This window comes from Chelonia mydas, chromosome 3, assembly GCF_015237465.2.
Source record: "Chelonia mydas isolate rCheMyd1 chromosome 3, rCheMyd1.pri.v2, whole genome shotgun sequence".
In the NCBI taxonomy this organism is placed as follows: Eukaryota; Metazoa; Chordata; order Testudines; family Cheloniidae; genus Chelonia; species Chelonia mydas.
In genome coordinates, this window is record NC_057851.1 from 154,533,820 (window position 1) to 154,559,599 (window position 25,780).

General features: G+C 41.0%; 1 protein-coding gene and 1 long non-coding RNA gene across 2 annotated transcripts in view; one reads left to right on the forward strand and one right to left on the reverse strand.

Moving 5' to 3' along the window:
• The first annotated feature begins 1,732 nt into the window (after positions 1-1,732).
• The window catches only part of NVL (nuclear VCP like), a 69,763-nt gene continuing 45,715 nt past the window's right edge, over positions 1,733-25,780 (forward strand). The window contains exons 1-14 of the mRNA XM_027833815.3: positions 1,733-2,131; positions 3,713-3,786; positions 5,670-5,722; positions 5,840-5,939; positions 7,865-7,919; positions 8,543-8,812; positions 11,930-12,056; positions 12,374-12,450; positions 12,746-12,880; positions 15,098-15,199; positions 17,201-17,318; positions 18,051-18,195; positions 21,287-21,557; positions 24,440-24,658. Of these exons, the coding sequence (XP_027689616.2) occupies positions 2,075-2,131; positions 3,713-3,786; positions 5,670-5,722; positions 5,840-5,939; positions 7,865-7,919; positions 8,543-8,812; positions 11,930-12,056; positions 12,374-12,450; positions 12,746-12,880; positions 15,098-15,199; positions 17,201-17,318; positions 18,051-18,195; positions 21,287-21,557; positions 24,440-24,658 (1,803 nt within the window). The 5' untranslated portion in view covers positions 1,733-2,074. The remainder of the gene's footprint in view (positions 2,132-3,712; positions 3,787-5,669; positions 5,723-5,839; positions 5,940-7,864; positions 7,920-8,542; positions 8,813-11,929; positions 12,057-12,373; positions 12,451-12,745; positions 12,881-15,097; positions 15,200-17,200; positions 17,319-18,050; positions 18,196-21,286; positions 21,558-24,439; positions 24,659-25,780) is intronic.
• On the reverse strand, positions 19,316-23,611 carry LOC122465174. The gene is made up of 2 exons (XR_006289800.1): positions 22,346-23,611; positions 19,316-20,049 (listed from the first exon to the last, which is right to left on the reverse strand). It is a non-coding gene; the product is annotated as an uncharacterized LOC122465174 (long non-coding RNA).

Consider the following 25,780-nt stretch of genomic DNA (forward strand, 5'->3'; position numbering starts at 1 on the left):
GCTTGGACCCATCCTTTGGGAAGAGGCTGGGAAAATCCCGCACCTGACATATACTAAAAACAAGGAGGCGTCCTTGTGGCACCTTAGAGACTAACAAATTTATTTGGGTATAAGTTTTCGTGGGCTATAACCCACTTCATCGGATGCATGGACTGAATCTATACAGTAGGCAGGTATAAATATACAGCACATGGAAAGATCGGAGTTGCCTTACCAAGTGGGGGTCAGTGCTAACCAGGCCAATTCAATCAGGGTGGTTGTGGTCCATTCCCAACAGTTGATAAGAAGGGGTGAGTATCAACAGAGGGAAAATTACTTTTTGTAGAGACCCAGCCACTGCCAGTCTTTATTCAAGCCTAATTTGATGGTGTCAAGTTTGCAAATTAATTCCAGTTCTGCAGTTTCTCACTGAAGTCTGTTTTTGAAGTTTTTTTTGTTGAAGAATAGCCACTTTTAAGTCTGTTATTGAGTGTCCCAGGAGATTGAAGTGTTCTCCGACTGGTTTTTGAATGTTACAATTCTTGATGTCTGATTTGTGTCCATTTATTCTTTTGCGTAGAGACTGTCCAGTTTGGCCAATGTACATGGCAGAGGGGTATTGTTGGCACATGATGGCATATATCACATTGGTAGATGTGCAGGTGAACGAGCCCCTGATAGTGTGGCTGATGTGGTTAGGTCCTATGATGGCGTCCCTTGAATAGACATGCGGACAGAGTTCACACCAGGGTTTGTTGCAGGGTTTCGTTCTGTGTTAGTGTTTCTGTTTTGTGGTGTGTAGTTGCTGGTGAGTATTTGCTTCAAGTTGAGGGGCTGTCTGTAAGCGAGAACTGGCTTGTCTCCCAAGGTCTGTGAGAGTGTCATGCACTATAGGGTATTGCTGGAAGGGGCTGGGATAGTGTGCTGATGAAGATGGGATAGGAACCTTACACAGAATAGAATCCCAGTAGCACATCTCCCCCAAACTCCCACCCAGGAATCCTGGACCCCAGTCCAAACCCACCCACTTCCTTCTCCCAGGAGAAAGCACAGAATCCTAATAGCTGCCACAGCTGGGCAAATGGGGTGGAGGGAGGTTAGCATAGGATTTAAAATCATAACTTTTACATTTAATGCTTGTGACGTTAATAAAACAAAATCCATGAAAGTTAGGGCATTCCTAAAGTTAAGGTTCTTATTGCATTACTAACTGGGCTATGCATGCACATCTTGTTATTTCAATAACATAATTAACAAGAGAAACAGAAATGTATAATACTACCTGCAGTATGTGCAAGGCGGACAAGACAACATTGTGTCAAAGTTCCAGGAGGAGAGGGGAAAGGATTGGAAACGTCCAACTTGCATGCTAGACTTGTAAAACTTAGTGTTGTGTTGATGCCTAAACTTTGCATTTAATTTACTTGGCTTAATCATAAGGCTCCGAGGCACTGTGATAACACCAATAATAAATAATAACCTGCCACTGACAGACTGATTCTGGCATGGCTTTAACTGAAACGCTGTTCTTTGTTGGGTTCTCAGTGTAAGCACAATACAACCAACTTGTTGTGCCTGACTTTAAAAAGACATAGCTGATGTCCACGGCTGAATGGGATCTACAAAACAAGCCAAGTTTTATGCCTGCAGCTTCAGTAATGGTGAAGTGAGCGGCCAGTGGCTGGACAGGGCTTTCCTACGCCGAAGCGAAACGGTATAAATGCAAAATGCCTGAAGGAATTTGGCTTGGCTCAGACCACAGGCAGGAATCTTCAGCCCCAAAGGCAGAATGGTGGGAAAGCCCCAGGCAGCCGAGGGTCTTGGGAATGGGGCGCCTGCTATGCAGCAAACGCTCCGTAGGGGATCCCTAGCCCAGAACAGGTCTTGTCCGTAATACCAGGAGTGCCAATAAAGTTGGGGTATTTTGACTGGGGCCTTCGGTCGGAGGTTTAGGTGGCTAGACGGGTGCCTGCACAGAATTCGAGAGCGGCTCTCTGGGTTGATCTCGTTCTGGCGGCGCGTCCGCCGGGTTTAGGCGGCGCCCGGCCCGGGCAGCCTCGGTTCGCTTGGCGAGAGCTGCCGGAGGCGCTGGGCCATGCGGGGCCGCGCGGGGAGTTTTGCGGACCCTCGCCTGAAGCAGCGAATCAAGCAGGTGCGGATTCCCTCCCCCCGCGTGCTCCTGCCGGTCCCCAGCCACGGGAAGCCAAGTCACGCGCGCCCCTCCCCCGCGGTTCCCTCGCGCGCTCCTCCAGGGCGGTTGAGGGGTTGCCTTGAGCGCAAAGCAGGGGCAGCCCGCCGCCGCTCCGCGCGACAGACCCGGCTCTCCGCGGGCCCTAGGTCTGGGGGCGGGGAGCGGCTGTGTCATTTGTCGGGGCCAATCCCAGCGCCACGCGCGTCTGTAAAACACGCTGGGCGCGGTCCGTGGGCTCCATGCAAGTTGTCACCTTGTTCCTGGGGCTACACCAGCTGGGCACCCCCGCCCCCGTCAGGGGGAGCTGCGATCCCACAGTGATGGGTGCCTTTAGAAAACCCGAGACAGCTAGGCAGCTATTGATTTGTGGGAGGGGGAGCAGTGGTTTCACTCAAGTCCTTTGGAGTTGGTGGTGGTGGTCCATGTGAGGGTGTGATTATTGTGAAAATAGGCCAGACTAAAAGTTGCGTATAAAAGCTGGTGTCATGCTATAGAATTTGAGTCACATACTTTCTGTCACACCCCCCTACCCGCCTTGCAAAGTTGAATTTATCTTCACAACACCCCTGTTAGGTGTTAAATTATGATCTGCCACTTACAGACTGGGAACTGAGACACACAGAAATGAGGTTGCACAGAAAGTTTAGTAGAGGCAGAAATAGAACCCATGATTTCCATTTCCAAGTTCAATGCCTTGGCTGCAGGACCATCTTTTCTTTATTGCAGTTGCAGTGATACTCAGACCTAGCTTCAGCAGCCAAATTAGCTATCATTACTGAAAAGAGCAACAGAAGTGTGAATGTATTGTTTCATTTACTATAGTACTAATCATATTTAAACAATATGAGGGGGGACATATTTAGTTTTTAGTTTCACAGGAAGTAAGTTAATAACTTAGTGCAAGTTCATAACTTAATTGGTTTGTAAGATAGTAAAAGCATCCTGATTGCTTAATGACTTAAACTGTGCTTCCTAATGTGTCTCCTGCAGCTCTTTGCAGCACATATGTGTGATTTAATTATTAGCCAATCTGAGTATCACTGTTCTGTTGATTGAAGTCTATGGAGTTGCCCCAATTAATGACAATAGTTAGTTTGGCCTCCAAATATAACGTACTACTTTTCCCAGTAAATGTGGCCAGTTGGCTGTGTAAATAGTTAATAACAGGTTTCAGAGCAGCAGCCGTGTTAGTCTGTATCCGCAAAAAGAACAGGAGTACTTGTGGCACCTTAGAGACTAACAAATTTATTAGAACATAAGCTTTCGTGGGCTACAGCCCACTTCATCGTATGCATAGAATCCAGAAAAGCTTATGCTCTAATAAATTTGTTAGTCTCTAAGGTGCCACAAGTACTCCTGATTTTTTAAAATAGTTAATAGTTTCCTGTCAAATTATTTAGCAATCTGGTAACTTTGTGCAAAACAAATTCAAACTGTTTAGATTTTTCAGTTTAAATTTTCTCTTTTATGATAACTTGTGAAGGTCAATAACTTCAGCAAAAGTCTACGATTTTGTTCATTTCTATAAACTCCGCATTTCAGTACCTAAGCAGTAATAATTGTGGCCGATATGTGGACATTGGAATTTTAGCAGCTGATTTACAGAAAACTTACAGGTGAGCAAAAAACTTAATCCTTCCATTCTGTTTTTTTTTTTTTTTTTAAATAAACAATAGAAATAGTAATATGTATTTGCATATCTGTTTGTAAAAATGTAAATGTATTTCTCATGACAGTTCTGAATTACCCTTATTATAAACTGGGATTGAAAGTTGCTTAGTACATCACTGATCAAGGAAGAAGTACAATCAAAATAAATTGTTTTCACTGCAAGATTCTGTTTGGCTGACATATCTAGTAACTTACTTATATTGCAGTAGCACAGAGAATTATAGAAATGTAGGGCACAAGAGACCTTGAGTGGTCCTCTAGTCCATCTTGTACTGAGGCAGGACCAAGTATACCTAGATCATCCCTGACAGTTGCTTGTCTAACCTGTTCTTAAAATACTCCATTGACAGGATTCCATAACATCCCTTGGTAACCTATTCCAGTACTTAACTATCCTTATAGTTAGAAATATCTTTCTTATATCTACTCTAAATCTCCCTTGCTGCAGATTAAACAGATTGTCTTGTCCTGATACCTTCAATGGCCATGGAGAACAATTTATCACCATCTTCTTTAAAACAGCCCTTAATATATTTGAAGGATGAGGGAGTACCTGATAAGTTGTCTTTTCTTGAACGTATATGTGCCCATTTTTTTAACCTTTCCTCATAGGTTATGTTTTCTAGACCTTTCATCACTTTTATTGCTTTCCTCTGGACTCTCTCCAGTCTTTATGAAAGTATGGTGCCCATAACCGAACACAGTATTCAACCTGAGGCCTCACCAGTGTCTAGTAGAGCAGAACAATTACTTCCAGTGGCTTATGTACAACTAGGGTGACGAGACGTCCCGATATTATCAGGACCATCCTGATATTAGGGGCTTTGTCTTATGTAGGATCCTATTATCCCCACACCTCTCCATCCCGATTGTTCACACTTGCTATGTTGTACCTGCGTACAACACTCCTGTTAATACACTCTGAAAGGATATTTGCCTTTTTTGCAATTGCACCATATTGTTGGCACGTATCAGTCACTGACTACGAGCCATTGTGCCAGGTGCTGTACGAACACATAACAGAAGGATAGTTCTTGCACTAAAAAGCTGACCATTGAAGATTGACAAGAGACAACAAGTCGAGACAGACAGGGAGCACAAGGAAACAATGAGACAGTACTGGTGTTAATCTATCATTTGCCTAACCTTTCTAAGTTTTTTTTTATGCACCACAGCAAAAAGAATTTTAAGGCAGAATTTGAAGGAGGGCAAGGAGGATGCTTTGTCCGTGTTTGTAGCCTCTTTATTGAGAGGATGTTTAATTTATGGTCTGTTAGTGGAAGGGAACTCAGCCATTTGATCATGAAGTTGGGAGAGCACATTCATTGCTAATGATGAAAGGGGCTGAATTTTTCATTATCATGCCTGAAAGGAAAAATAATACTATGGCTGAAGGACCCATCCTTGTCCAGTCCCTAGCTCTGTATGTGTGGTTTAAAACAAACAAGCCTATTATGAATGAAAATCCTCTTGGCTGTCTCTTCTTTTATATTGCCACTCACTGCTCTACATATCCAGCTGATGATGCTGTTCATAATATCCACTAAATGTCCTTCTGAAGGCTACTAGCTAGAGACCACTGTGATTCACTTTGTACCTTTTATACCAGAAATCGAGTTTAGTATGATGCCATTTGAGTTACACCTAATCTTTTTTAAAAGCCTGGAATAGCTCGAACCAAAGTCACTCTTCCACATAACTGGTTCCAGGGTGTACTTGTGTAAAAGATTGTGTATTGTGTCACTTTAGAAACTTGTATCTACATTGAGAATGACAATACATGAAAGAAGGCCTCAGTGAGATCCTAACCTATACAATTGTTTTTCAGTGCAGAATATGGACGAAGAAAAAGAAATGCCTTTCGAATTCAGGTTGAGAAAGGTAAGTCTGTTAATATCATGACTGAAATACCAAGAAGCTGTAAGAAGCTCTCTGAATTACTGACTACACTGTTGTTGAGCACTTGCTGCCATCTATGTTGTTCTGGGTTTTTTTCAGTGTTTGGTATAATCAGTAGTGAGAGAGAATTTGAAGATTTAACAGCTTTAGAGAATGAACATGTGGCAAAAAGAGCAAGACACAGACGAGAAGAGAATGAGTAAGTGGAAAAACTTGTTGCCTTAAGACTACTGTAACAACTATGTCAGTACTTAACATTTTCACGGTGCTTTGTATCTTTAAAAAACTTTATATTACTATGAAGGCCCTGATCCTGCAAGCAGTTCCACACAGGCGGGCCCTTATACCCTCCTAAGCCTGGTCTTTGCTGGGAAAAAAAATAAAAAGGGCCGGGGGGAGTTCTTAACTCAAGGTACATTCTAGTGAACCAGGCCCATAGACTTGAACTCAACCTACTAACTCACATAAAAACTAAAACTACCTTTTCACCCGGATTAACTCAAGTTAATTAATTTAAGAACACTTTGTGTGTGTGCGGGGGGGAAGGGGGGGGTGAAGACAAGGCTACAGACCCCCAAATCAAAGGGATCCTCGTGGGTAGAAGGATTCACCTTCCTCCTGGATAGGGCAGTTTATAGGATTGGGGCCTGTCTGTTAAATCCTTACTACTCCTCTTTGTCACACAGGTGTTATCACTATTTTAGACATGGGAAAACTGAGATGGAGAGTTTCAGTGAATTTTCCAAGGGCACACAACCAGTTAGTGTTAGAGGTGAGATTAGAATTTGGATTTCCTGGCTCCCAATCCTGTGCACAGTCCACTAGAACATTTTGCCTCCTTAAATGTGGTAGAGACTACTTTGCATTAAGTATTGGAAAATATGCCTCCCTTTTTATTAGTGCTAAAATATTTTCTCTCTCTCAGTTAGAGTGACAGTCATAGCCATTCGTATCAGTGTTTTTAAGACAGGGTATGTTGAATTCAGTACAAAATACCCAGATCTTCTGAATTTCAGTAATCAAACCTTTTACCACTTTAAAAAAAGAGTCTGTTGGCTTTTTATTAAACCTACTAAATATTAACATTTTCCTGTGCAAGCAGATATCTGTAATGACAGTCCAGAGGACAAGCATTGGCAGGGAGAGATACAATGACTGCTGTTTTGCCATTCTAATTTCTATGGTTAACAGCACAGGGATAATTTGGGTTCATTCAGATCTGGACTCATCAAGAGGAGGCAGCCTAGAGTATAGCTTTTGGACAAATTCAATCAAGTGTTTGCGTATGGCTAAAGAAGTCGGAGAAACTTTTTAATTTTATAGTAATTTTTAATTTTATAGTAACCGTATAATCTGTCTGACTTCCCACAATGTGTATGTGTATTGCTGTTCTTGAATGAATGAATTGACGCTGGCATTAGCTGTTCTGAGTGTGATCATGTACCTTTTAGAGGCTACAGCCTGCTTAAGCCTTATTACTGCCACACAAACATGAATATTTCATGTCTTCTCTCAGTTGCTGTAAATATGTACTGAGGTGTGTTACTGAAGTTTTAAAGTATTTTTTTAATGAAGACAAATTCAGCAGTTAATTTGTTACCTATTAGTCAAAAGAAGGCTAATAATAGAGAATATATTTTTATTTGTTAAAATTACAAAAACCCCTCTCCTCCTTGTCCCCTTGAGGTATTCTGCTCATGATTCCAACCTTTTTATCTTTGGTTTGAATTCTAGCCCCAGAATTTTACAATAAATACAGCTTTAGTTCCTCAAAGACCTCCAGCCACACAAACTGAGTGAGCTGTTCCAGCAGGCTTTGAAGTCTGATTTCAGGACTACCAGAATCGCTGCATCTACTATAGAGAGCCCAGCTGGTGGTGGAAGCACTGAGGAGGGAAGGTTTTCCCCCTTCCACAACCAGACTTAGATGGGGGGGAGGGCCATCAGAAGAGTTTTTCTATCTCTATCCTCTGTCCCACACACAGTAGTATTCTAGTCCTAGCACGGAGAGCCTAGAATCTTCCTAGGGGAAAAATATTTCTTCTATTAGTTGTGCAGATGTCTCATTGTGCTGTTATGGTATGTTGAACACATAATTTTTGCCTCCTTACTTTTGTGCTAAAGGGATGTGGAAAGCTACACAGACGACTCAGATGATGATGATTACTCAGAACATCTAGTAAGTCCATATTTCACTCTGTATGGTATAATGCAATTGAAATGAACACAGCAGTGCACATATGAAATATATCTATGCTCTTTACTTAAAATATACAAGAATTTTAAAACAGAGCTGTGTGTATACCATCTGGTAAAGGCCCAAACTTTGGTTTAGAATTCATATAATTCTTTATGGTGAGACTTGTTTTTAAAAAATATAGGTTCCAGTGCTAGTGGTGTTTTTAAAAGTCAGCATCCTAGAAGTTGTACCAGCCACAGTATCTCTGACCAGCTATGCCCCCTCCATTCTGGCTGGCCATGCTGCTCCTTGGTTGCCAAATTGCTAATGGCTTGGCTGATGCCCTCATTCTGACAAATCTCAGGTGGGTTGTCAGAATGAGCACGTCAACCAGCAATCCCCAACTGGAGACCTTGTAGAGTCAAAAAGATTATTTCCTGAGGAAGAATGAGACAGGACTGTGGCTAGGGGCTGTTTTTGAAAAAGGGGAACATAGCAAAGGCGGGGGGAGAGGGCAGAGTAGAGACTCTAGAATCGCACTACGGCTGTTTGCTTCCTAAGGGAGATATTTGCAAGCAATTGTTTTTGTTTTTAATTTTCTTTTAAATACATAAACTTTGCAGTCCACAAATCACTTGAACAGCTCTCTGCTGACCTTATACCGGAAAGGAGATCCTGATTCTCTTCCAGCAACTCCAAAGAATGAGCCAACAGAAACCAGTACCCCTGCACAAGTGACAGTACCCAGAACAAGTGCTCTTCCATCTGGCACCCCACTTGATACTAGGATCTCTGAAGGTGGATGGTTTATTGATAAAACCCCAGGTAGAAAAGAAGACAACTTCTCAATTGACCTGTGTGAGGAAGAAGAGGAAATGAAACAGATTTCTGAGGTAGCTTCTCTTTTAAATATGATACCACTTAATGAGGCATATACACTGGGGCTTAGTATATTTCTTACCTTATGCGACAATACTTTGAACTACAGTATGAAGAACAGACTTGTTCTTCCTCATGCCCCCAAGATGCACATTGTATACAAAAACAAGTTTGAGCCTTTAATGGGCAATGCAAACCTGTTTTTTTTTAAATACACCTACAGTGTTTCAACAGAGAGGTTGCTGCATTGGTGGATGAAGCAGTGTGTGGATTTTAACTTTTGTGAAGCGTTCTGTAAATGTAAGATGTTACAATGAAAGACTGGCTTAGTTGCTTGGTGCCATCTTTTTTCAATAAGTATTGTAGCTGCCAAAAATGTTCTGGTGCAAACAACACTAGATTATATGTTCTTATGCAAGACAAATTTGTACTGTATCAAACTCTTTTTTTTTTTTTTTTTTTTAAAGACGCCTTCTTTATGTTTGAGATACTCAAGATTAAAAGACTGGGAAAAAAAATTAGTCAAAAATAGTTTCAGGAACCACACATGACCAAGTTACCCTGCCCATTTTTGTGGTTTTACAATCACATTTTCTTAATTTTTTTTTAATGGCTTCTCCTGTTGCTGTGTGAAAGTCCCACACAAACAGGGGAAACTGACAGACAGGGGAAACAGTGCAAAATGCTGTCCAGAACCACAAGCCACTGGGTGTTTCCCTTGCTGAGGCAGAGAGGTAAGTTTTGCTGGAGCTTAACCTGTGCAACAGCTCCTTGCCACACCCTTCTGTCCACCTCACCAGCAAACTCCTTGAGGTTCTGCCAGGTAGGTAACATTCAGTGAACCCCAGTTCCTGAGTTCCCCAGAGACATCTCTTTGTAGTATCCAGCCCCTGTCACTGGACAGTCACAGAAATTACCAAGTTCGCTGCCTCCAGAGAGACAGGGTACACGCCAGCCTGTTAGTCTAGCTGACTTTAATACACAGCACTGATATGGGTTATAGTAAAACTAAGCATAAGTTTATTGATAAGGAACATAGATTTAAGTGATACTGAGAAAGAGGAAAAAGACAGGTCTGGTTACAAATAAAAAACCCCAACCTTCTTTCTAGTGACCAAACTTAACTTTAGCAAACTGCAGTCATTGCTTAAACAGCTTTCTCACTTACATCAAGCTATCAGTGTCTCCAGCCCCTCAGGTAGGTGGATCCACTATTCACAGAATCAGAGAATGCTGATCCTTTTTCCCTATTCTTCCTTTTTATAGTACAGAATACTTCTTTAAATGAATCCCTTGAAAAGTAAACCCAGACAAAGCTCCTCTCCCCTACTGCTAATTCTTTGGGGTACAGGCACTAAGTCCCTTCATCCTCTGATCAATTTGTTTTCTCAGTTGGCTCAATCACTTTGTTTAACTCAGATGCAAATGTACTTTAATTGTGCTTTGTTTGTAATCAACTGTTTTTCTATCAGCTTGTTACCTTGAACCATGCAGACAGGGAAATCTACATTCCTTGGTTGAAATCCGCATGCCTCCAAAACTTATTTGAAGAGCATATTTCTAGCACATATGCATAATTCTTTATATACAATCCTTCCATACATCTCTCAATATTAACGACAGCGTTACTAGATATTATATAATACCTGACAAGCCACTGTTTGGCTAAATATTATGACACGTGTGTTGAGTAGGCCCTTTGTCAGTTGACATAAAGAGGCCCTTAGGTCCACAATGTACAAAGTAAACAAGCTGAAAAGAAATAAATTTCTTTGATGTCTTTCTTTCAGTTATAGTAATTTTAGGTGTTCTTTAACAAAAGTCAGCAAAATGCTTTCAGGCAGAAATGTGATTACATTGACCCTTTAAGGCAATGTGTTCTCAGTGTATCTAAAAATATCCTTATGGTGACACTGCGACCCCAGAGCCAGTTTTTAAGAATGGAAAGTGTTCAAAAATAGAACCAGGGGATTTTCTTCTTGGCAATATACAGGAGTTTTGGGGTTAAGAGACACCCAGGACCTCTTTGTCCTTCTCCAGTGGATAAAAGGCATGTTGTGGAGTTGATGTTTTTCTTCTCTAGTGGACAAGGCATATCATCCTATTCACTCACCACTGTGCTGGCTGATTTACATAACGCTGATGGTGGATGTGGAAGGTTGTCATTTTAGCCCTAGTAGCAGTGTTTACCCCTACAAGGGGAGATGGGGTAGCAGGGGGATCATTGTGGAATAAAATGTCCACCAAACTGTGTTGAAAACAAAACACATAGTTAACAAGACGCTCAATCTCATCTGTCCATTCTCTCATTTGTATTTTTTTTGCATATACAGCGATATTTGCACAATATTCACTATAATATTGGTGGTGATTAGTATGTGTATTACCACAGCACCTAGAAGCCCTACTTATGAACCAGGATCCCACTGTGCAAAGTGCTGTACAAACATAGTGTGTTACTGGTAATTAACATTGTTTCTAATGGAGGTGGTTTATTTTTATTTTATATATATATATATATATATATATATATACATACACACACACACACACAGAGCTATATTAAGAGACAGTGTTTGTTACTTTACAGTAATTATGGAATTCAGGGCTTGTCTGCATGAGAAAACTGTCCAGAATAGCTACTGCAGAATAAACTATACTGGAATATCTATTTCAGAATAGTAACCCACATGGATGCCCTTATTCAAGAAGAAGGGTGTCCACACAGAGAGTTATATTGGAATCACTATTGTGCTTTAAATTTGCAGCCTACCTTATTCCGGAATAAAGTTCCTGTGTAGATGAGTCCTAATTTAAATCAGATTTTTATTCTTAGATCTTTTCCTAGCTTATGTATACACATTTTTTCTGGAACTTTCGTGCCAAAAAAAGAAAAGACAGATCACTGTAAACAATCCTTAGTAAAAACCAAGTTATAAAATGATTTAGATACAGAAAGGATTGATCATACCTTGTCTCTTACCATTCTCATAATATCTATGCATAAAACACCATATTTGTCTTCAGATTTTGTTTGTTCTGCTCTTTCAAGTGTCTGTAGAAAAGCTCAGTCACTTATGTACTACATATTTGAAGACTCAGTCATATCATTCTGTGTTTTTATGCTCTAGAAATCAAAAGACCTTTCTTTTTTGGAGAGTGAAGGAAAGAAGACAAAGAGTAAGAGACGGAAAAGAAGGAAAGAGGAATCTCAAGATGTAGATGAAGAAATAGAATCTGTTTTGCGTAAGCAGAAAGGTGAGAGCTACTATTTCTGAAGTGGCTTTTCGGGTATGTTGGTTGTTGGCAGCTGTAGCATTTGGAATCAAGAGATATGCTGCACTTCTGAAATGTTGATTTTTCGGCTGGAGCCTTTCAGGAAGACATTCATCCTTCATGTTGTGCTAGAAAATAGTCCAGTCCTGTGACTGTTGCATAAGAAATAATTTGTTCTATATAATCTTTTATCCAAGTGTTCAGATCGGTGTCTGTCTTGTTGGGGTTTGCAGCCACTGGCTTCTGCTGTGTCCAAATTTTAATGACTTCATTTATTCCCTTCCTTTTTCTTCCTGCAGTTAAAACTAAAGGACCAGAGCTGCAGTTCCCTTTAGTGAAATTTGACGATGTGGGAGGCAGTGATGAAACTCTGAAGGTTAGTTTTAATTAAACCGTTGCTAGGTTACTTACGGGATAAAGAACACAGTGAATAAAGCTACATATATACAAAATGAGGGAACTGGAGCCGAAGCAGGACTGATTTGCATAGCAACTCAGCAAATCATTGGCAATGATTGATGAGGGCAGCAAGACTAGCTATAGATCTTAACCCGAACTTACCTCCCTAATATCAGTCACTGAAATAAGTGAGACAGAAGTTATCCTTCTATGCATTTTAGTGTTTACATTATTTTCTTCTATCTACTCTATTTTTATCTTTTTTCTAACAGGAGGTGTGCAAGATGCTGATACACATGCGTCACCCTGAAGTATACAATCACTTAGGTGTGGTCCCACCTCGAGGATTTCTTTTACATGGACCACCAGGGTGTGGAAAGACATTACTAGCGCAGGCAATTGCTGGGGTGAGACTGCCCTAATATGTGCTTTCCCTTCCTCCTGTCTGCTCTTTTAATCAGACTTAAGATAGAGAGAGGGCAGATAGACTAGAACGTTCTCGTCTTTGCTTTTATCTCTCTTGCCTCTTCCCATCTCGTCTCAATATAAACATCCATTAGAATTTAAATAACAGAAATGCAATCTGAATCAGGATTATTCCTTGATAGATCCTCATGCAGAGGAAAATATTGTATTAAAAGCTCAGTTTCTTCTTGAAAGCACTCACAAGGAATGGACTTTCAACAAGCTATATATTACATTACAGTTTGATCTGTTTACAGTAGAAAAGTTTTCAGCCTGGATATTTTAAAAAAGGAGATGAAATCTGTTTTGGGATATGACATGGCTGACTCCATGGGGAGGTAATCCTATGACATTAAACTTGGAAGTTACCATACAACAACTGTTGGGCCTTTGTCAGATAAGGTGATGGTCTGTCCTCATCAAACAGCCACCTCTACAAGTGGCATCCTTATAGCTCAGGGGTGGGCAAACTTTTTGGTCCATCTGGGTATGGAAATTGTATAGCGGGCCATGAATGCTCATGAAATTGGGAGTTAGGGTGGGGATGAGGGCTCTGGGCTGGATCCAGAAATGAGGAGTTCAGGGTGCGGGAGGGAGCTCTGGGCTGGGGCAGGAGGCTAAGGTACGGGGGGTAGGCGGGGAGGGCTCCAGCTGGGGGGGGGCGGGCTCTGGGCTGGGGATGAGGGGTTTCAGGTGCAGGAGGGTGCTCCGGGCTGAGACCGAGGGGTTCAGAGGGTGGGAGGGAGGATCAGGCCTGGGGCAGGGGTTGGGGCTTGGGAGGATGTCGGGTGCAGGCTCCCGGCGGCGCTTACCTCAAGCAGCTCCTGGAAGCAGCAGCATGTCCCCCCTCAGGCTCCTGCGCGTAGGCGTGGTCAGGCAGCTCTGTGTGCTGCCCCGTCTGCAGGCGCTGCCCCTGCAGCTCCCATTGGCCGCAGTTCCCAGCCAATGGGAGCTGCGCTTGGGGCAGGGGCAGTGTGCGGAGCCCCCTGGCTGCCTCTATGGGTAGGAGCCGGAGGGAGGACATGCCACTGCTTCTGGGAGCCGTGCGGAGCCACAGCATGCACGGAGCAGAGCAAGCCACCAACTCCACTCCCTGGCGGGAGCTCAAGGGCCAGATTAAAAGATCTGATGGGCTGGACACGGCCCGCGGGCTGTACTTTTCCCACCCCTGTTATAGCTGGTGTCATCAGAGAAGTCAGGGATTGTTACTGCATTTTATTACTGAGAATAAACTACTTTCTACTTGTAGAGGATACCTGCAATTCAGGGTAGAAACAGCTTATGGCACTATGGAGCAGTTGCACTATCACTGTCTTTTTGCCTGTTCTGGGGGTAAATGGAGGACTTTTATTGCCAGGCTTGTCAATACAGTATCTCTTTTTTGTTTTTTATTGCTGTATTCTCTTAAATGGCCGTAGGTTATATAGTTTGGAAATTATACATAAATTATGAGCTATTGGAGCACAGCTTTTTTCAAAATGAAAATTTGCAGGCTTTTATTGTATAAAGTTGATAGACTCTTTTGGAATTAAATCTTGAGTATTTTTAGCCTACACAAACATGTACTTCACTGCAAGCTGGGGTGTAAATCTACCACATGCTTGTCTGCCGTGCACTAAGTGTTGGTGTGGACCCTGTTGATGCACGCTATCCGTTCTTTGTGTGCTTTGATGTACTCCCATTTCAAAGCACACTAAGGAACTGTTAGGGTGCACATGGACATTTAGTGCTCAGCAAGCTAGTGTGGGGTAGATTACTCTCAAGTTTGCCATGAACTAAATGTTCATGTTGACAAGCCCTCTGTTAGTTTGTCACTGAAATTCCTCATAGTCTATACACTGATGTCTGATCTAAGTGTTTTGTAATCAGTGGCAATGCTATTAAGCTGTTAAAGCGGGAGCCAGGAGACCTGGATTCTGTTCCCAGCTCTGTTCATTTGGTTAAGTGCCTCCGATCATTTAGATATAGGGGTGTTGCATGGGGTTTCTAAAGCACTTCAAAAACTTCTCTTGAAAGGCTCCTTAAAAGTGTAAGGTATTACCATAACATAAATTGTATAAATACTGGTTCTAGGGGACCTAGTCAAAGAAAATCCTGCTAAGAGGAAATGTTTTTGAAGTTTAGAGATTTCATAACCATGTTCTTCACATTTATTTTAGGAACTTGAACTGCCGATGCTCAAAGTAGCCGCTACTGAAATTGTATCGGGAGTCTCTGGGGAGTCTGAACAGAAGCTGAGAGAGTTGTTTGAACAAGCTGTGGTGAGGCCAAGGAGCTGAGCAAATAAATTGCTTGATCCTTTCTCTTCATAAAACCTTTTAAATGGTCCTTTTCTGCTGCTGCAATTTGAAATGAAGATTGAATTATTTGTATTACTGTAGAACCTAGGATCCTCAGTCATGGATTGGGACCCCATTGTACTAGGTGCTGTACAAACCCAGAACAAAAAGACAGTCCCTGCCCCAAAGAGCCTTCAGTGTAAATATAAATTATAATACAATTATTAATGTATAGTCACTGTGTTAGGCAATTCACTACATAAAATACTTGGCTTTTGTATATACTGGAGTAATTACTACTCTGTGTTACTTAAGAAGTTGACCTCTTCATTAGATCTGTGAATTTGGATACATTAGTGATATTAGTATGAAATAGGGAATTGCAGGCAAAGATCTAGGAATCTAAGAAAAATGTTAGGATTAAATCTTCCCATATCTGCACAGTCTTAAATACACAAGAGCACTGCTGGATTACTGGCTGAAATCCAGCCCAGGTTGGTGATGACCAAACACTGATGTGAGAGTGTCTTGCTCTATGTCTCGTTCTCCATGAGAAGCAAAGAAAAGCGGAAGGGGTTGAGGATACGCTACTTATGAAAAATCACTTTTACATAAATCTCTGTATAATTCCCTAGAGAGTCCTCCATATCTGCCTTTTGAGAATACTTGCTTTTCCATTTCCATTCCCCACCATCCCCACTATTTTGAGGCCTCAAAACATATTTACCAATCTTCTTCATGGGATTCAGAGGAAGCAAGGATAGTGGAGTTATGATAGTTTGTCCCAATATGAACCCGAGCTGTTGTTTTGAATTAAAAAAGCCATTATTACAAAGAATAAGGAAACAAGAACCAAAATCATGGTATGAAATGGATAATGTGGAGTGGCTTTTTTTTTTTTAATTAAAATATTCTTTGCATTTAAAATGGTCTGGCCCTTAGCTATCAAAATTAACTTTTTCAGTTGAATTTATTGTATGAAGCATGTTTCAACTTAAAAAAAAAATTGTTTTTTTTTAGCTAAGCCATTTACCTTTATTATCTTAAATTGCTTTTTCAGTGACTCTTGGGTCTCATGAACAAAATACTTTTTTATTCTAGCATGTGCCATATGCCTGGTACTATAATCCCTGTATAGCAAAATTATGCTCTTTCTGTACCAAAAGTGCTGATAAACTCAGAGAAATAATGCTCGAGCAGCTAGGTGGCGCACATGCTGCACTGGCTTGACAGCTTTGGGGTGTGCTTTTAAACTGCCTTTCTAGATGGGAGGCAATGGCAGACCTGAATGGAGAAGCCTCTCCGTGTTTGCCTGTAGCATACTTTTTTTAGGATTAGTTACTGTTTAAATACACTGGTGAATCAAAGTACCAGGTAAGTGCTACTTTTTATTAGCTTTTTCCTTTTATGAACATGGAGTTCATTAAATAAATAGTATGGAAATCTATAATGATTTATGTGCTCCCTGCTTTCGCTCCTGGAACATGATCCTATTCTTCTAGTAATCTGAGTTGGCAAATAGTTTCCATTATTGCCCATGCCTGCCCCTTGTCCGTTGCATGGTATTAGTGCTCCAGGTTCTACAGCATGAGTGACTTCTTGCCAAACAAAAATTTAAATGCCTCAGCTTCTGTCTTGGGCTTGAATATTTTCAAATCAACAAACAATCACGACAATGCGGTGTCTGTAGAAGACATAAAGCAACATAAAATATATTTTTTAAAAATCTCATGCTTTAGTTTCCTGAAGATCTCAGCCCTATGCACAGTTCCATAATGTATTTGGCTTCTCTAAGAGAATGAAGAGAGCAGTGTTTGGGAGCAGGGGTGCTGGGGTTTGAGAATGGATAGTTGTTCAGAGTACATAACAGCACTTGCAGTAATATCTTTTAAGCTTTGAAATGGAAGAAGCACTTTTCTTAAATTATTACTTCTTATATGCTATGTGTATTGAGAGTGATTACCCTGGTGTTCTTGTTCCTAGTCCAATGCTCCATGCATCCTTTTCATAGACGAGATTGATGCAATCACCCCAAAAAGAGAAGTTGCCTCAAAAGACATGGAGCGGAGAATTGTCGCCCAGCTTCTAACCTGTATGGATGGTCAGTTTCAGCAATGAAATTAACATACTTTATTTTTTAAATTAACCTCCCCCCTCTTTTGAAATCCAATTTTGATTTTCTTTTAACTTGTTTAAAATTAGACTTAAATTGAGCTCTGAACAGTTGTGGTAGTTGAAGATCCCAAAGTATTTTTGCAGAAGTTGGGGATATTAAGACCAATTCCCTGGTTAAAATCCTTTCCATAAACTTATTTCTGCCTTATTAGATTTCCTCTCGCGATCCAGTGTGGTACTCTTTGCTTTTTCTGGATATATTGGTATTAACTTCCTGTCCTGTGTTGCAGTGTCATTATGTGCCATTAACAGTTGCCGCATTTCATCCTAAATGCGGCTTCTTTTGAGTGTGAAGAGAAAATATTCCTGAAGGTTGTTATTTACAGATCCATTTATACAGCACCCTGGAAACCCTTTCAGTGCTATGTAAACATATGTGTTGGAAAAGTGCTATATAAATGTTGTTTCAAATGCCTGAGGTTGTATAAAGCACAGACTATGTTGCTAGTGGAAATAAAGATAAATGCATAGAAATTTTCATGGTTAAAAGAGAAGCAGCTTCAGGATGTTTAGCATAACAGTAAATGGTTTCCCAACTATGATCAAGAGTAAATATGTTCTTGCAGCATGTGTTTAAGAAGAGTAGCATTAACAGTGATGTTCCAATAGGAAGATATAGCTCTTTTCTGAGTACTTGTTTATTGCTTTCCATCCTCAGACCTGAATAATCTGGCTGCCACTGCTCAGGTCCTAGTCATTGGAGCTACTAACAGACCAGACTCGTTAGACCCAGCATTGAGGCGCGCTGGAAGATTTGATCGAGAAATTTGTCTAGGGATTCCTGATGAAGCAGCTAGAGAGAGGTATATCTTAGTAGGCCAAGGCTTCTGATTAGTAAAACTGTTGCAAATTAGTGGGCAGTTAAGGACAAATGTATAGCACGCATAACCACATGCACCCATTCAGCCTGCATGGGTAAGTGGAGAAGGGGTAACAGTGTGTATATCTCTATGCTACCTGTCCAATCCAGGGCTGTTCCGTGTGGATGCATGTATAAATCTCCTCTTAACATTGCATTAACAAGTGTTCTGGGCAACTTTAAGAAGAGAATAGACCCTGGAGTTGGCAATATGTATTTTGCTGTTGAGTATTTTGTCATTGAATCTCCTTATTCACCTGTCATGGCTACAGGGCACAACTGCACCTTAGATTCTTTTTAGTACCTCTAGAGTAGACTCCAGAGGTGACAGGCTTGACTTCTTGCACTGAACTCTGAGTGGAACCACGTGGCTCAACTATACTTAGAGTGGATCTCTAGGCTGCAGCTGCCCTGTTTCCTAATCATGTTACTGCAATAGGCCCAACTGCATTTGGCACCTATAAACCCTTTCATTCTGGGGACTTGTGACCAGTGGGTTGATTAAAACAATTCAGAAACAGTGTCTTCAAAACCAAGATTATTTATTAATTCCCCAAGGGTACAAAGTCTGTAGAGAAAAGAGTAAAAACAGTGAAAAGCCTGCCCTTGTGTCTTGCTTACAAATGCTGGTAAGGAAAGAGTAAACTGAGCTAATCCTCATCTCTTGTTAGGAAAAACAAAATGGTCCGCTTGCAGTGTGCTCTTTCTGTGTCCCCTTGCCAGCCTGTCAGCTTTTGCTGACCCTCTGCACAGTCTCTGGCCACTCAACCAACACTTTTCTACGTGTGAGGTCCTGTAATAGTTTATGTTCATTTTGATCTCTCTTCTCAGCTGTGGCAAAACAGCTGTGTTACCAGGGTTGAGGCAGAGGAGTTGCATCTTCGCTGCTATAAATCTGGCTATTGTGTTTAGGTATTTGGGATGCTCCTCATCTAGGCCATTTATTTTACCTTTCCTTTTACAATCCCTTTTGACTCGATGGCAAATAACCCGTCCTAACTAAACACACAGAGGTATGAACCATGTTCTTTTTAAAAAAAAAAAAAAAAAAGGTAGATATTATGTAGTTTGTCTTATCAGCATTTTGATATTTCACAACTTGTGCCATTTCAAGGAGCAGGAATGGTGAATGTGAGTAGAATCTTCAGTAATCTTCCTCCCATGTGAGAGAGATTGTTTGGACAAGAAAATCTTGATCATTGTTTTGAACAGTTGAAGTTGGGAGTCTAACAGCATTCCTCCATATTGTTGTTGTTTTCTGCAGTTCCTGCAGATGTGGGCCCACAGGAACTACCAATATTGCTGCATTTTTTTTAAAGAATGGAAAAAAAAAATCAATCTTCTTTATAGGAGCATGACAACAGTGTAACAGAATAAAGGAAAAAGTTACAGGCATTGTTAGGGTTTCATTTAACATACAGTGAATCCGTAAGATAGAGGGAATGTTTCCGACTGGTACTAAGTGGCTAGTGCTGTTCATTTAGGCTCAGTTATTTGAAGATGTGTACACATCAGTTGTGCATGCAGGTTTTGTTTGCTCATACACGTCTTTGTGCAAATATGAACTCGATTTGCATGCACATATTAGGCAGCTTTCATGCCCGCTTCTAATCATACACTTATAAAAAATGTAACCTTTACTGTCAAGGAATATGCTTTTATTATTTTAAATGAAGGAATGATAGTGCTTAGATCACAGGCTGAGCCAGTCACTGTTACCTCTATACCTTGAGTCACTTCCTCCCCTTGAACTGTTGTCAAACGAGCCAAAAAATTGGAAGAAAATAAGTTGATGCCACTAAAAAAAAAATCAAAACTAAAGATACTTAGTTTTGTCTGTTAGGTGGGTAAAGAAAAACATATTGAACTTTTTAAGGTAATAGTCATTTAATTAATTGTTCCATTCAAAGTTTTAGCACAGTGCTAGCAGCTTGGATAAGTGACGTCCAGTCAAATGGCTGGTATTTTTTAAATTTAAAAGGACACTTAAGTGGTGGATTTCATTTCTCTGGTTTGTGATGCCTTTTAATATTTCCCTACTGAAATAAAACTTTGCTGTTTGTAAAAACTAGGTTAGCTCCTCTGTCCCAGATTTCTGTATTGCTGGAAGGTAATATGGCTCTGTAAGGTTTGCATCTTTATTTGTCTTATCAGCATTCTTTGCAGTCCTCAGGTGGAACGATTGTTGGGCCTTGGGGAGGAAATCCTTTAAGCTCTGACATGGAGAATGCTCTAGAAGAGAGGAAAAGTATCCCTGTTCTAATAAAAAATATTTTAATGTAAAGGGAAGAACATAATTGATGACATGATTTAAGTGGAATCACCTTGGATTAGCGAGTAAATTGTATTGCTTGGTAGAATTTACAAGCATCAGCCAGAGCAACATTCTAGAAATTCCTTACTATTGCTCTATGCCTCTATCTGCTGTATCTTTTCTCTTGAACACTTTTATTCTCATTAGCTATATAGAAGTGCTTCAACCTGCTCCATACTTAGATTGTGCCTTTTTAAAGCTGGACCTTAAATTAGATCTGCCTGCTCATGTTCTGCAAACAAAAACGGGGTTCTTGTAAAGAATGCAGCAGGTACAATGTAAACAGATGTTGTCATATGCAGGAATGTGAACCAAGTAAACACTTGAGTGGGTGGTAACCCATTTGAGTTTTGGTGGAACCCAGTTGGGATGTCATGTGACAGTTTAAATTCAATGTTGGTTTGTTAGGTTTTTTTTATTAAATCAAACAAAACCTGTAGCTAATTATAATATATGTTCAGCAAAACTCTTAACCTTTAAATGAGCATCACCTGGCTGATACTGTAGGTTTCTTTTAGTGTGAGTGTCAGGAGAAAACATATAGCTTAATTTTGTGGCTCTCAGCATTAAGCGACTCTCCAGTTAAGTGTGAATTATTTGGCTCTTGCACCATCAGGATCTGCACAAGTGAACTGAGATGACTTAAATCTCTGAGCAGTGATGTTTGCTTTCATATCGGAGGGAAAATAGTTGCAACTTCTATTTTTTTTCTCTTACACAGAATTCTACAGACTTTGTGTCGAAAACTTAGGCTCCCTGAATCTTTTGATTTTCATTATTTAGCCCATATGACTCCAGGCTATGTAGGTGCTGATTTGATGGCACTTTGTCGTGAAGCAGCTATGTGTACAGTAAACAGGGTCCTGATAAAGTTGGAGGAGCAGAAATGGAAAGATGTACGGGCTGGAGAAGCAATGACTGAGCAAAGCTTGGAGACTGGAACAGAAGCACTGGTGGAAAAGGATACCAAACATCCAGAGCTTCCTGCTAAGGTATTAATCCATTGTTACACTCATTTCACAATTCCTTAAAGACTAACCAGTTTGTTTGTGAGCTTCCCACTCAGTCTCACTAAACATTTCTGATCACAGCAATATTAAGTTCTAAATTAATGGAATTTTTTATGGTTATGTAGCATTCTTTATCCATCTGGTTTATAATGTACTTTTCCTAAATGACAGTACAAACTGTATGGGTATTATGACACCAAAACTTTTTATAACTTTTTTGCTGCACCTTGGGGCTAAAACTATGGGTCTGGTTCTCTTAAGCTGATATGACTCATTGGTGTTTGATCTCCTCTACTGTATGGCACCATTGCCTATTTTGGGGAAGCAACATTTTAAAAAGGGTAAAAGTTGGATCTACAATACGGCTTAATGCAGAAAAAGTCATTTGTGCATGTGTAGCAGGACTGGGGCTCTGTTTCAAGCCAGAGTGTTTGCAGGCAGCCTGATGTCAGAATATTTGGATGTCTCAAGATGAAACAGTGTGGCCATTGAATGTGAGCAGCACCCATCTGCTGTAAATTTAAGTACTGCCCTTGGAAGCTTCCTGAAAATGTGTTGTGCACATTAGTTGTTCTCTGCCTCCATTCTGCAAGAACTGCTTCTGGTTTAAGAGCTGATATTTCAGGGTACTCTAAACTCTACATGCATACTCGGATTCTGCTTATATAAGTATTGTCCAGGAAAGTAGTTTTAATTTAAGTAGAGGGAAGATGAAAGACTCTAATAAGCAGCTGCATTAGGGTAATGTAATCATGACTCATGCTCCTCACCTGTTTCCAGAACACTAGGAGTGAGTGATGTTGTTGTTGTTGTTTGTTGTTAAGGCGAATAGCTGCAACTCTCATGTCAGCATGATCAAAGAGGTTCCTGATTATTGGGGAAACACTCAGGGATCTGTATACTAGGGACTGGTAAGATCAATTTTGATGACAGTATCCTAGGACCACATTAGGCAATCAACAGTAACATATGCTTATTATAAAAATAAACACAAAAAAAATCTTTTTCTACAGCAATTCATCCAATCTACAAAAACCAAGCATTCATACCTGTTGAGTTTCACCCCTCAAAATGATGTAGTTGGGGTTTTTTGGGGGGGCGGCAGGTGGGAAAGGGTCTGAAGGAAATGTTGGACACTAGAAAAATGTTAGTCACATGGCTATTTTTGAAACAGTCAAGCGAACCTCACCTGACATTTCCCCTCCATGAACTGCTATGGGAAAATCAAGCAACCAAAAGACAGAATTCTGTAGACCTTTTGAACCTCTATTGAAATGGAAGTCCTGGAGCTACCATCCCACCTTAATATTACCATACCATGTTAGGACCAGAGGAAGAGTTAATAGTGCAAGATGGAGTTATTTGGTCAAGGAATTCTCTGATAAAAGCCTCTCAGTAAGGAGCTGATTTCAATAATCAATGCTTTAAACTCCAAATGCTAGGGAGATTGTTCCTGCCGAAGACCTGCATAGTATTCACCCTCTCCCTTCAGAGTCTGTCTGGACCACAGTTTGCCAGATGGGGCAGTGTTAAGCAATGCAAAGTGCTCTCTGTCATTCACTGCCACCGTACCCAGAGCCTGAAGATCAAACACCGATCTGGTCAGCTTCGGGGAACAAGGGAGGGTGACTGGAAATTGCATATAGCAATTGCACAGCATTAACCACAGAACCTAAAAATAGATGCAGTGATGCAGAGAAATGTACTGAAAGCTTGTTATAAATGAGCATCGACTTTTAAGGGCTACATACAACTGAATGTAAATGCATGGCTGAAATTCCCAGTGCTGCTACGCAGAACCAGTGATTTGTTCTCTGTTATGAGCAATGACCTTTTTAAATAGAATTAATGAATTTCGACAGATTTGTTGGCAGTCCCAACAGAAGAGGTCAAGAACTGCATGTGCAGCGTGGAGAGAACTCTCTCCAGAGCAGTGTGGGAGAAAATTTGTGTTACCAGTGCCCATGTTGGACGTGTGTGTGTGTGTGTGTGTGTATACACACCTCTACCCTGATATAACGCGGTCCTCGGGAGCCAAAAAAATCTTACTGCATTATAGGTGAAACCACATTATATCGAACTTGCTTTGGCCTTGAGCATTTCCGTTATTAATAGTCAGCAAATCATTTTTGTTAGAACTAACACGGTGTATGCAGTATCCCCCCCGCTCCTTGTCCCCTCCTTGTCCGCTGACTACTCCCTCCGGAGACCTCCCACCCCTAACCACCCCTCCTAAGACCCCACCCCCATCTAAGCCCCCCCTGCTCCTTGTCCCCTGACCGCCCCCTCCAGAGACGCCCCCCTTGTCCCTAATCACCTCCAGGATCCCACCCCTACCCAACCCCCCTCTCCCCTGACCACCCCCCGAGACCCTCTGCCCCTTATCCAACCCCTCGGCCCCCATCCCGGCACCTTTAACACGCCACTCAGAGCAGCGTGTCGGAGCCAGACACACTGACGCGCGGATCCCCAGAGCGAGCAGCCCCACCCCCCAGAGCGCTGCTTTACTGCATTATATCCAAATTCGTGTTATATCAGGCTGCGTTATATTGGGGTAGAGGTGTGTGTATGTGTATGTGTATGTGTGTGTGTGTATATATATATATATATATATATATATATATATATATATATATATATATATATATATATATACACACACAAACATACATATAAAATGATTTAAACTCCAGGGTAGTCCGCCTGTTACCTTTCTCCAGTGTTAAATTCACACGCACTGTGTCTTGAATGTTACCACATTGGACTCTTAACAGGCTTTGGCTGTAGGGAAGACCCTGAGAAAAATGGTATTTGTTCTTAAAATCTTGTCCTTTGTCTCTTTTTCCCACTGCCCTGTCCCTCAGGATGAATTGCAGAGGCTGCTAGAGTTGCTAAAGGAGCAAGATCCCCTGCTTGAGGAGCAGCTGCAGAAGCTCTGCATCGAAATGAATGATTTCATTGTTGCACTGTCTTCGGTGCAGCCCTCTGCCAAGAGAGAAGGCTTTGTCACCGTCCCTGATGTGACGTGGGCTGATGTTGGAGCCCTGGAGGACATTCGGGAGGAGCTCACTATGGCAATACTGGTAGGCATGAATGCTGTTTAAAGTCCTGTTAGGCAGTGCCAGGTTCAGATATCTAACAGGAGTCAAACTTACATAATGTTTTCTTTGGGCGTATACACAGGGTCTTATGTGTACCACAGCAAACTGGTCCTAAATTTTATGGCAAGGTCCCAGGATTCTGCAGCACGCTGGTGCAGCAAACTGGAAATTCTGCTGCATTTTCATTTAAAATTATAGCATTCAGAGAGATGTCTAACTAATATAAAAATGAATCATAATACAATCAAACAGGCTCTGTTTTTTTTCTGAGATTTAATTTATTTTACACTGTCCCCACACTTGTTGAGTTTTTGGTGTGTTGTGAATTTTTGAAGTGATGGATAACTGCATCTGAAGTATCATGGAAGTTTTGGCAGCTGTGTTGGGGTAACTGGGGATTTGGTACCTAGAGGAATGAGAGGCCGTTTGGTGTTTTGGGATAAGCATATCAGCTGGATGCTTCTGCTATGAAAGTACCAGCCATGAAATAGTCATCTTAGCATATGTGCAACTTGCCTCAGGAGGCACGTGACCAGGATTCATGACCGAATTTGGTCTGCTGGTTACTGACAGGGAGTGCGACATGAATGCTGATCCATGTCCCCCAGTGAAATAGTTGATGATGATGATATTTAACTATGAAACAAAAAGGTGACAACACCTGATTGAGGTGAATAAAGGAGATTGCACTTCTCTGAGCTATCATTTTAAGATATCTGTAAACTCAAGAGGATAATTGCATTGATTTACACACACACTTTACATTTTCAAATTTTATCTTCACAATATGGGCTAGGAAAATATTTTACTTTTAAAGGAAACCTACATTCTAGAGCATAGTTCTGTGGCAAGGGATAGATTCTACTGCCAATTCCATAGCCACGGTACATGGGGCCCTCTACATGTACCTAGAATGTATTAGTGCATAATTTTGTCCACGGTTCTGTATGTCTTTATTAAGATCCTGATAGCCAATTTTGTGAGGCCTTGTTTCTAGTGTTCTGAAAACTCTGCTTTGTTGTATCTGATGTTTACTGCTGGTAAAATATTCACAATTTTATGAATGAACATATACAACTAACTCTCTCTGGTTGATCTAATTGG